Source organism: Cornus florida, unplaced genomic scaffold (assembly GCF_030987335.1).
Source record: "Cornus florida cultivar Cherokee Brave unplaced genomic scaffold, ASM3098733v1 CherokeeBrave_3.0.0_Hap2_Chr06, whole genome shotgun sequence".
In the NCBI taxonomy this organism is placed as follows: domain Eukaryota; kingdom Viridiplantae; phylum Streptophyta; class Magnoliopsida; order Cornales; family Cornaceae; genus Cornus; species Cornus florida.
The window spans coordinates 106,477,792-106,490,008 of NW_026775576.1; the positions used below are offsets into that span (position 1 = coordinate 106,477,792).

Below are 12,217 nucleotides of genomic sequence, written 5' to 3' on the forward strand. Positions count from 1 at the left end.
CTTTCAGGGAGCATAAAGCTGACCAACTCAGCTTCCACTTTCGACCATTATAACATTGTGAAGACTTTAGTCGCAAGGTCAGAGACTGAAAACTAGACGGTCACTAATCCAGAATTTTTGATCTTTTCAAATTTCACCTCTAAGAAGTGGTAAATTCATCATGTAGCAGAAACTAGCATAGAACAGAATGCTACATGTTGTCCTGGGCATTATGGGGTGAGTCCAATCTTGTCAGAGACGTTTTAGCATAAGCTCAAAATGATGTTCATGGGTAGGCCCTTGAACCAACTACGACTCCTAATATACTAAATATGGTGATGTCAAAGATTCAGTTATTGATAGGTGTGAATATAAGGTTATAAACACAGAAAAATCAACAAATTAGTAGAATTTCACTGTTTATACATCATAGATAATGTAAGAGTAACAATCATATGTGCAATCATTTGTAATAATTAAACAATTCTTAAATCGATATAAATAGCAGTCTGTCGCTTTTGTACCCAATTATATTCCAAAGTCCAAATAATATTTACAACTAAAAATTTGTTTATTTGCTAAAATTGATTAAATACCAATGTCGCAGAATACTTCAATGTGCCTTTGGTGGCCGCCCAATCTACTCAAGAGAAAGATAGGTTGCATATCTTCATGCCTCAACTTGCTATATCATTACTAAATGCTTTCACCCCAATGATCAGAATATTTCTTCTATTTTAACATACCTCCTCTCATGCCAATGACCTTAACCAACCAAGTAATCTAAGGTGAGCTGCATCCAATATGGGGGACTTTTTCTCCAGTCCTAAGAAAAAGGTTAAAAAAAAGAAGTTAAAGGAGGTGTTGATGTTGGGCTCTTTCAGTAAAGTAATAATTTTGTCAACAAGACAGCTGCACTTGTTATAGCGAACAACTCAAATCTCAATCAAGTTTCTAGTTCAAGAATAATTTATTCAAGCTTCATAAGAAGATCAGAAACTCCATTGCCAGCCACTGGCAAGCATATCATACATTACAGACATAAAACACTGCTTACCAATGTCAGCAGCTACACGATGAGCACACATTACTCCAGAAAAAGCAACAGCTATAACACCTTGTCCTGGAAAGCAACTATCTCCCACACAGTACAGGCCATCTACACCCTGCAAGTTCCATTATAGCAATGCCTAGTTAACTCAATGTGCTAAAGTAATTAATATTAATGAGTTCTTTAACCATCCATTTGAGGTTGTAGCGTTCAACTCACAGTGGTGTTGAATGGCATTCCCAATAAGCCCTTAGGAGTTTGGCGTGGCATTGGTCCATAGGTACCATTTATACGAGCCAGGTACCGCCTATGTGTCTTTGGTGTCCCCACCTGTCATGATAAAAAGTATTAAAAAATTGATCAAACAAAATTATGAAGCCTGAAGTGATGCAGAAATTCTAGGCTGACTAGTTCATTAAATGACAATTACAGAAGAGTACTTAAAACCGGCCAGTAAATCCCTCTTTCTCTGCCATGGAATGGAGTAATATCAAATAAGTTCAACGTGATAGTATATTGTGCTGGCTCGAAAGGCATAAATATCTATTAGAATTTGTTGGGAAAAAAAAAAGTTTGTACACATGAAGGAATGGAAGAAACATGCTAATGCTGTATCCTTGTCCTTCTCTTGGAAAATGTAGCAAATAATCAATAATATAACCTATACAGTGATCTCTACATGAAACTCTATATACAACAATAAGGAGGACCTTAAAAGGAAAAATTATGGAAAGTAGATATTACGGAAGTACTTCTTGCTCGTGTTTCCTCCAACGAATATTCATGTGGTTTTGATTCAAAACACACAGATCCATTTGCTTTCTGGTACCAAATCGTTCCTCTATGTTTCAAGTAATTTATTCCGGATTAATACTGTACATGCCTCTAACCTCAATAATGAGTACCATTTTATCATGAGAGAACCTGCTATCTCGGTCTGATTCTTCAGAGAGCTTTGTTGATGATAGTTCGTGATGATGTGAGGAGATCATTCCATGTCTGTCGGGGATGCTGAGATCAGAGGCTGAGTGGAGCTCCAAGCTAGCACAAGGGACTCTCCGTAGAGGAGATTAAGAGAGAAAAGGCAGATTTGTTTAACATCCTATGGTAGCTCGAGTCCTAGAAGACCATTCTCTATGGTTATGGTTGTTGTGGTGCATATGTATTCCAACCTCCTCTAAATGATGAGAGTTTAGTCCTATTTATACTACTTTCATTTGGGTAAGGACCCTTGGTCATAAGAGCCAACTCCCTCTTTATCCAACGGTCGCTTTACCTAGGTAAGGACTCTTGGTAACGAGGGTAGCTCAGTCTTTATCCAACGGTCATTCTATGAGATATATATTTAATGTATTATGTGGTCTCTATTACTCGAGCTCAGCTATTGGGTATTAAACATTCTCTCCCCCTTGTGTAGACCTCGAGGTGAAGCGATTCCTTGAAACTTAGCCACCTAACCACTGATACTCAGATTCCCGCACCTGGAGATGGGGAAAGGAGTTCCCTCGGGGTACCACCTTCTCGGCCCCGCGAGACCCTGTTCCAATCCTGGTCCTCGAGACCCCTTTCGGTTAGGGAGGGGGGATCGAGGTGAAAACATAAAATGTCCAAGGTTCAGTCTGCAAGAGGGAACCTCGAAAAGGATAAAGGAGGAGGAACCCATCCGACTGGAGAGGGGCACTTCTACAGAGGAGCGAAGGGTAGCGACCCCTTCCTCGTTCAGCAAGTTCAGTTATAGGACAAGTAGCTCGAGATCACTTGGTCCTTTTAGAGACATGCCAGATAGATACTGGCAGGTGTGTCATTTTTCCAGAAATGGTGCCACATGAGTGGGTGTCGTGGCACCTTTATCAACAAGCTTATACGTTGGGCATGCCTCTGCCTCTTTTTCAAAGTTCTCTCTTGAAAAGGTCAGACGGGGAAGAGCAGACTAAGAATCAAATCCAACCAAATTTTTATTCATTTGACTATCCACAAACCTATGACCATTACCAAGCCAACAGGAACAGCAAGATCCAGCTGCCAGAAAATCTGCCTCGTTGCATTTTCTAACCATCTGTCTATCAATAACTTTGCTAATTCAAATGAATTCATCAACAAAATGGTTTCGAAAATGATAAAGAAAATGTCAACAGTGTAGAAGCCTCATGAAAGACCTCTTCTTTAACTTGAAAAGAAAATTCATTTGGCCCCGCACCATCCAAATGAAGTGCAAAGGAGAGGGAGGATATTCTAAAAGTAACTAGTAAGGCTGTTGAAGTACCAGAAACTCATAGTAAAAAGAGAGATGGAGGAAATGAATATAGAACTTTTCATCCACATTAACTTATTTTTCGTCATAAAATGAATGCATATTTAACAAGTGACCTGGTATTCCATTTTCCATGCAGCATATTTCGAGGAGATTCCAAGATCATACTTGTATGCTTTGAAGAATGCATATGCACCCAGTGTAGATAATAGGCTATTAAGAATTTAATTACCTAAAATGAGAACAACTTGAAAAGGAGAGAGAAGAACCCATTACCTTAAGCCCAAAATCAAGGAACCTCCAACTCTCCTAAAATTCAAAATTTCATCCATGTCTAGAGTTGATATTTGTTATTTCACTTCCAGAGAAATCCTGTTATGATCTGCCTCACCCTGTGCATAAATTGTCCGCTTTGTACCCTCTTGGCTCTCACGATTTCAAATCATGTCTACATAAGTACGAGGCATCCCCCTTATTAAGTGCCAGCAATTTCTTCCTCCTAAGTGATGTGGGACATCACTTGCATGACCATCATGGACTTGTGCACGCTGCCCCCTATATTTCCGTTGGGGATTGGTTTTGATACCATGACCTGCCTCACACAATGCAGATATTGTCTGCTTTGCACCCTCTTGGCACTCATGGTTTTAAAACGCGTTAGACAGGTACAGACATCTTCCTTATAAGTTATAACTGCCAACAACTTCTCCCCACCAGGCAATGTGGGACGCCACACATCCCCTCTAAATTACTTTCATCTAATCTATATTCTCCTTGTGTATTTTAGCTTTTTTGATATAAACAGGGTTATTCAATTTTCAAAAAATTCAGCATCACAGGCTAAATTATCATCTACCTAAAATCCACACTCAGTAGGTCATCTTCATAATAGTAAAACCTCAATATGACAATGACCGTGAATGTTAAAACATACTGCATTTCCTATCCTTCTTACCAATAGAATACTGTTCTTAATCTGCATCTGCTCGGGCGGGCGGGGGGGTGGGGAGGAAGATATTATTGAACATTACAACTTTTAGCACAAACCAATACCAATACTTACCAATAATTGTGCTCCCATCCAGAAACAGCCGATTCAATCATAAGACTGCGGCTGAAACCGATAAATTTTCAATAATTGATAAATTATTTGGTATTAATATGCTTTGTTTTATACCAATACACACGGATGATTATAATGTCTTGACAAAACATCCTTCATACTTCTTAAGTAAAAACTATTCTAAATTTTCTTACCTGGCAGGGAGGAAAGGGGGACAAAGAGCATCTATAAGCGTTTAAAAGTGACATGTAAGAACTTTAAATTTTGGGGTAACTTCTGTAATTTTTTCTTTTAAAATATATTCCTCAGGATTATCCATTTTCTTCATGTAAAATGTGACAATTCTCTTTGGTTCTGGCAGTTCTTGCCTGGCATAGTTCTATATTTAATAAATTAGGCAAAATTCATGAGTTTTAATTAGCCTTTCATTATTTTTTGTTTTGATTCATATTAGGTTTTGATGTGATAAAATAGCGTGAAACCACTAACAAAAAACTTTAAATACCTGATATGTGATATATGCAACAATTTGTGATTAAATTATATAACTTCATATATACGCTTCCCATTTTTGGGGGTTTTCGCAATTCTTTCAGAACATTTTAGTGAATCATACTTTTGTTTAACAACATAGGAACTGATACAAAGTCATGTCGTGAATATCAAGTAAGAACAGGACCCACTGCTGCTGCTGAGGCTGGTATCGATAGTTAAAATTCTGATTCTTGTTCTATGGCACATCACAGGGGTACCCAACTAAGGACCTATTTGGTATGCGGTTTGTTTTTGCATTCTTGTTTTAACCCGAAATGATAGGTGTTTTGAATAGTAATCGAAAGCATGTTTCGTAATGTCTATTTGTTGCAAAAATTTTGGAAGCGAAGACATAAAAATATGTTCAGTAAAAAAGTGTTACAAGTTTAAAAAATATAATGGCTGGTTTAAAAAGGTCATTTCAAAGAACTAGGGGCAAAAAAAAAAAAAAAAGGTCATTTCAGAGTTTTTCTTTTTTTTTTTTTGGTACTGTTCATTGCTACAGTGAACAGTACCGTTGTTACAGCGCGGAAATATGGAGAAACCCCAAATTGGTGTTTCGACTTTTGGCCACTATTCACGAAACGCTTTTGGCACTGTACAAAACAAAAACACTATTCACCAAACGTGTTTTTCCACTATTCACTGCTACAGTACCCGACAAAAACAAAACACATAACAAACAGGCACTAAACAATCAATAAAAGTGAATTCCAGGCAGCACACACTTGTGTTAAAGTGTTAAGAAGCACTTGTATATGATTGAGGGCATTCAAATCGATCCCAAAGACAACACTCATATGATAAATGACATTCAAATCGATCCCAAAGAAAATTGATTTGAGCATTTCAATTAAAAGACCAATACCACTTACCAAGTATGGTCCTCATTAATCTAGAGTGCAAGGAGGGACAGACTAGGTACAAACCTATCTTTGGCATTATTTTTATAAAATGGCTGCCCTCAAACTTGAACCTGCTTTCTCATGCTTGGCAAGCCAAACTTTTACCACAACACCAAGCAATGGCCCCATGTGGTCATTTAAGTAGTTTAAAATAAAAATACAAAAATCTTACAAATACCTTAAAAAGCTGCAGTTTAGGAAAAGGAAAGATTTGCCACTTTTACAGATAAATATACATTTCAATATACAAATGATTATGCAGATCATACATATACAAAATCATTTTTAAGATGACAAGCAAATATTGCAACCCTTGTAGAATTATTAAATATCGCAAGGGAATTTTGATTAAGAAAAAGTACATCATATGTTATAAACTTTCCCATGGACCCGTGGATTTGATTGACGACCAGGGTGACAAAAATTTAACACCAAATTGAACTTTGAAAAGCCTTGCATAACTTTTATGTATTGTATGTTAATCTCTGCAAACTTCAAAGAACTTCCATGTCTATATACCACTTCCAATATGACCAAAGAGTTAAAGCACAATCTAAGGTTAACTAGTAAGCATTGTCTAGAGTCGCCATTAAATGTTTAGGAGAACGGCATTGAGTTGTACCTCCTTAAAAACAATGGAAGATTTAAGACCTGGAAATAGGTTCTTTTCCAATCTGCTTATGATTTTATCCGCCACAATCTCCTTCTTTACCTCATACTCCTTTAGAGAGAGCCCCTAGTACAGTAAAGACAAGCTTATTATGAAAATATTGTGTATATTAATACCCAACTAAGATTAATAAAGAAAAATAAGGTATAATCAAGATTCACATAAGATATAGTATTTCAATATAAGCATGTGCATATTAGATTCACCTCCCAGTCCTCTATTGAAGAAGTTGTAAATATGTGAAGAATATGGTGTCCTTCTGGAGCCAATGATGAATCAAGAACAGTTGGAATGCTCAAAAATATACTTCCATAAGGATCCTCTAAACTTGTCCAGTCATTCTACATAGCAGAAGACAACAAAGTAAAATCATTAAGCACTCATTCCTCAATAAATTCTTGAAACTGCCAGGCAAATGAGTCTGCTGAAGACACCAAGTACCTCTAGAACAAAATGGTGGCAATCTGTATCTGATGGAAGAATCTCAGCTTTAACCCCCATATGAATGGAAAGAAAAGAGGGGGCCTTAACATAAACTTTCTGAAAATTTTCTTCTTCTTTAGGAACATCTTCTCTTTTCAGAAGCTTGCCTTTAATATGGTAAATATAATTTTCAATCAGGACCCCTGCTAGAGAATTGAAGAAAGCAGCACAAGAAACAGCAACAAGGACCTTGATTAAATTAATTTAGAAAGCTTCCAGCGAGAACTAACCAAATGTATCCCATCTTGTAGCATTTGATATTATGGTTTTTGCAAAGAACTCCCTTCCATCTGAAAGCCTCACTCCAACCTAAAAAAATCCAAGTTCAAATAACATAAGTAATAAAATCATATTTTCTGCTTAGGGAGAAAATAAAAAATCATATTTTCTCATATGTAATAAGTTAATAACCAAGTACAAAAACTTTAGCATCACTTATCCCAGACCAAGGATACTCACAGCCTTTCCATTGTCCATGATAATACTTTTCACATTTGCCTTGTAAAGTATTTCACTGCCCTGATCAACCAAGCCTTTCGCCAAAGACTTTGCAATTCCACCAACCCCACCAACAGGGTAGTTAATTCCCCCAAAGTGCCTGTCACACACAACCTAACATAAACAATACATGAGGTAACAAAAAGGGCAAAAATTAAAAAATAAAAAAACCCACCAAAAAACTAAAAGAGCAAATTACCATGCTTGCATTTATCATAGGTGTCTGCAAAGCATTTACTGTGCTCACTATAAAACACTGCAAACACCATTAATAAGATTTCTTGTGAGGTCGATTGGATGTGCCATTTGCCTATCCCAATGCCTATGAATAAGGAAATTTTTTAATCTGGTGAAAGGAATAACGTCACCCACCTCAGCATCTATAAAAGACAGCAACACGGGGTCCTTTATATATTTCCGAGCTATGTTTCCAGCATTTTGGGGCAAATAGTAGGCTGCAGAGGACAGCAACAGCACGTAAGGTAAGAAAAATATTGGTAACTAAAGGGAAAATGAATGCACAGAAACCAAACTTCCACGGCAGCAATAAGAAGAGCCGTCACATATTATAAATATGTGAAGATCATCATCCATGGAGATAGTCCACCAGCACAAATCAGAATATATGAATCCAATAAAGAACATAGATCAAAAGGTCAATGATATACACTTTCTATAGTATCAAGCCATGAACTTGCCTAGAAGATCGTCACAGCTACTGATATCAGTATATTAATTATGTATTCGTCAGATCTTATTAACCATACAAAAAGAATGTGATATATAATTAACGTATCACTATTGTTTTGGGATCACATGACTACATTTCAAAGGGATCAGTGAAAGTAAACTGTATATTGACAGTAATACAATCATTTAAACTATGCAAATGCACGATACTACCAACGGGCCAGTGGCCTAGCAGTATCAGCCTCTTACCTCCCAAAGGAAGGTCAGGGGTTCAAGTCTCAGAAGAGACAAGTGTGTGTGAGTACCAACTAGGAAAAAAAAAATGCACGATACTTCCTGATTGGCAGTATCACCCAAAAGAAACCCTAAATGGAGCCCCAACAAATAATCACACCTTGTATCAACTCAATCATCAAGATAATGACTATTTCATTTCACTACAAATGCACAACTGAAAAATTCAACAGAAGAGTAAACAAATAATTACCAAGTGTCAAGCATTCAAGAGGTTTCTTCATGAACTGTTCAAAAAGGTAAATTGGCTCCTCAAGTGACTTCAAATCCATTGAATTCAAAGCATTGAAAACCTACCAAATAAGTATGCAAAATTTCTCATGTGAGTTTGAATCGCAAGTACAGGTGAAAATACTCAGAGGAAGGTGTAATTACCACAATCAGAACAAACCTTCCAACATTCATTGTAGAATTTGAGTATCCCATCCTTTTCATGGGGAAATTTACTAGTAAGTTCTGCAATAAATTCACTGTATTCTCTGTGTACTCGGACAGAAAGATTATTAGGCAAATGAAAATGTACAGTAGTTGGATCAGGTATCACTTCCATCTTACAACCAATCGCCGCCAATGCTTGCGTTATCAAATTTAAATTACCCTGCCAACATTTCAAGCACACATTAAAAAGCAAAGAGCTTACGAAAACAAACAATTCGACAATAGTAGACAAAAATAAATAACTATCATTGTTTTCAACAGTTTCTCATGATACTTATAACTATCACAGTTTTAAACATTGGAGTTCAAAGTTCAGCTACCGTCCAAGTTTAACCTCCTACATGAGCTTGCATAAACTTCTATTGAGTTTATAATATTACAGATTAAGTAAATTAGAGCACAAAATCAATATTTAAAACCATCATAGTTCCTCCTGGAATCAAACCAGAGCCACTTTTACATTGGAATGTCGAGGTCAGGATGAACATTTGCCTACTGATTATTGAATAAAAAATCCACATCAATTAGACCCAGTGCCACAGTTTATTTATATATTTATTTTATTGTAAGTTTCACTATAATACTTGTTCATTGCTGAACCAAATGTCATTTTTATTCATTTGATCAATTTTAGCCAAAACAAAATTGAATTGGAAAATTTGACTTCATTTCCCAATCTAACAGACCTAACCTTGCCCAAGCATTTTAGCAATGCACCAAACAATGATCCCTAAATCATTGAAATCCATGATTTATTTTATGTGAGGCAATAATGATATAATTATAAAACAGACCTTATCGCTGAAACCAAACATGACAGATGACCCAACATCAAATGTGTACCCATCTCTCTGGTAAAACCCAGAGCTTCCACCAGGAATCACATACTTCTCCAGCACTAAAACCTTTGCTCCCTTCACAGCTAGCTGGGTCGCTGCAACCAACCCGCCGATCCCAGACCCAATAACAATTGCATCAAAGGAGCTATTCATGTCCACTCCCACACTTCCTTCATTCTCCATTACTTTATCAACACTCAACACCGATTTTGAACCAACAATGAAATTCCTCTTCCTCCGAATCACCCCGTAAAACCCTAAACCCAAGTCATCAAGCTTGAAATTCTGGCTTCTCAAAGGATCAAAACACAGAATTCTCTGTTCTTGGTTTCCGGGTCTGAAACTGCCCAGCTGTAGTGTTTTTTGGTTACTGAGCTTCTTGGAAGCATTGAAATTTAGGGTTTTGAGAGCACCAACAGAGATATACCTGGGTTCTTGACCACTGGGTCGGGAAGTACCCAATTGTGTAGCTCTGGGTTGACAGAGAAACTGAGGATTGTGGGCGGAAGGTGGAACAATGAACCCTAATTGGGGCATGGAATTTGAGTGAGAAAGCGGCATTTGGGTGGTGTTTGATGAGACTGCTGTTGTATTTGTATTTGGAATTGGAAATGGAGAGAGAGTGGCTTAGCATGATTCCAGTCGATGATTCCACAGCCTCAGAGAGATGGAGACAAAAATTATTCAAAGGTTTTAGACGTCTCCCCTGCTTTCGGTTGGACACGTGTCGTTTGGTTTGCTTTGGTTTGGTTTGTGTCAACTGGGTATTGAATAGTGATAGGATAATGGGAAATGCCACAACATTTGTGAGTTGGGTTTTAGGTTCTGTTTAATTTGCCGCATTCTTTTTTGTGTAAGCATATTTATGATTATCTCCACTCCATCTAATTTGTTGAATACTTGAATGTACATATACTTTTTTTACTTGGATAAAATTAAACTTATATTTTGAGCCTATTACACAGACTAAAAAGTTTAACTGTTATTACTTTGAACATTATTACACTATTTGAGAATAAAAAATTAATAATATCTTATACTATATTTTATAAAAATATATATATATTATTATTTTATAAAATTTAGCAAACATATTTATCAAAACTATGTAACAATCCCGACTTCATCCACCTCATGAAACCTGTTCAGCATGAAACTCGCTCCTCCTCCTCTCTGCCATCCCCCTCTCTCAATCCCGACTTCATCCACCCTTAAGCCTCACCCACAGAGTAAACCATATTCCCAACAGCCGTCATCTGCCAGTAAACCACCATTACACCCCTCCACCAAGATCTTTCGACCCCCAGACTCTAAATCGCCGTCCCGCCATTTAAGCCTTCTACTAAGAGACCTCATTCTTCTTCTGTTGAACGGACTCAGGCAAAGCACAAACCCAGACCTCCTTCAATAGCACGCCACACCATTGACAAAATCAATAACGTCCTTCAAAATGACAGAATCCTTAACCCACGTAACCAGGCCATTGATCACATTGTGTACCTTCTTGAGGGAGTTGATGCTACCATCATTGACGCCTCGAAGTTTTACCTCATTGAAGAAGTTGTCAGGCTGAAGGAGCGTCTAAAAGAAGCGGAAGATGAAATTTCAGAGTTGCGAACTCAGCCCAAAGACTTTGGACCGCCCATCCCAGCTGTTGGCTGCCCATCCTGAAAGGCAAATCACTTGCTACCAGAAATGCTTACACTTTTGGAAAAAACACGTAAAAGTCATGGCAACTTTCTATCCATCTATAAGGAGCTTCAGGTAATGCATGATTTTTTTCCCGGTGGTATCAACAGTGGTCGAAGTTCACCAACACATTTTCCGCCCAGTTCAAATTTGAATGGGTATGACGTCTGCCCAGTTTCCCACTTTGTAGGGTCCCCCAATCCAACTTTAGCTACGCATGGCTTTCAAACCCCTATATGTCAGATGAATGAATCAACCTTGTTACCAATTGTGGATACTTTTACTACTCATGCTGATTTGACCCCTGTATATTTAACTGTTGGACTTTCTGAAGAGCCAGAGGTTAGTCACCAACCAGTGGTCCAACCCATCCCACCTCATCAGGAGCATATGTATAGCATTGAGAACCCTAACCAAAAGAGATCTTAGGCTAGTGTTGCAACCCAGCCACCTCCTCCACCCAGTTCATCTCAGCCGAAAATGATCATTGAATACTTTGAGCCATCAAGGAATGAGTTGGGCTTATTCGTGAGGCCACCAGAAGATGTGGAAAATGATGGGAGCTCTTATTGGTCGGACTTACTTGCTGGCTACTTCACAGCAAGGAAGCCATCTTTTAGTATGGTGCATCAATCAGCCATGTGGATGTGGAAGGACATAGGATTAAAGCATGTATTTGCTGATGGCACTAGTTTATTTTATTTTAAGTTTGGCTCTGAACAATCATTGTCATTCATCCTTACCTTTGGCCCATATTTCATTGCGGGGAGACCGCTGCTACTTCAAATATGGCATCCTAACCTGTCATATGAAAAATAGAGCAGTCATTTGAT

The 12,217-nt window shown here is 37.7% G+C and overlaps 1 protein-coding gene across 3 annotated transcripts; it reads right to left on the bottom strand.

Annotated features, from left to right (window-relative positions):
- Positions 1 to 356: 356 nt before the first annotated feature.
- On the bottom strand, positions 357 to 10,359 carry LOC132313717 (prolycopene isomerase, chloroplastic). 3 transcript variants are annotated; one of them, XM_059812633.1, is made up of 13 exons: positions 9,651 to 10,358; positions 8,810 to 9,016; positions 8,612 to 8,711; positions 7,807 to 7,889; positions 7,634 to 7,690; positions 7,396 to 7,548; positions 7,167 to 7,245; positions 6,895 to 7,043; positions 6,660 to 6,794; positions 6,406 to 6,519; positions 1,250 to 1,360; positions 1,037 to 1,145; positions 357 to 805 (listed from the first exon to the last, which is right to left on the bottom strand). In XM_059812633.1, the coding sequence occupies exons 1-13, from the start codon at positions 10,254 to 10,256 to the stop codon at positions 732 to 734; spliced, it is 1,977 nt and encodes a 658-aa protein (XP_059668616.1). In that variant the 5' UTR covers positions 10,257 to 10,358; the 3' UTR covers positions 357 to 731. The 3 variants fall into 3 exon arrangements, with proteins under 3 accessions (XP_059668616.1, XP_059668618.1, XP_059668617.1); XM_059812635.1 differs by having other exon boundaries at positions 9,647 to 9,703; XM_059812634.1 differs by lacking the exon at positions 7,634 to 7,690 and having other exon boundaries at positions 9,651 to 10,359.
- Between the last annotated feature and the right edge of the window lie 1,858 nt (positions 10,360 to 12,217).

Bases quoted from the DNA above. Each gene is read 5' to 3' on its own strand.
- LOC132313717 (XM_059812633.1), bottom strand. From the start codon at position 10,256: ATGCCGCTTTCTCACTCAAATTCCATGCCCCAATTAGGGTTCATTGTT. The intron at 7,890-8,611 runs GTAATTATTTGT...TGTCCTCTGCAG, and splicing joins TCTTGAATGCTTGACACTTG to CCTACTATTTGCCCCAAAAT. The intron at 7,549-7,633 runs GTAATTTGCTCT...TGTTTATGTTAG, and splicing joins CTATGATAAATGCAAGCATG to GTTGTGTGTGACAGGCACTT.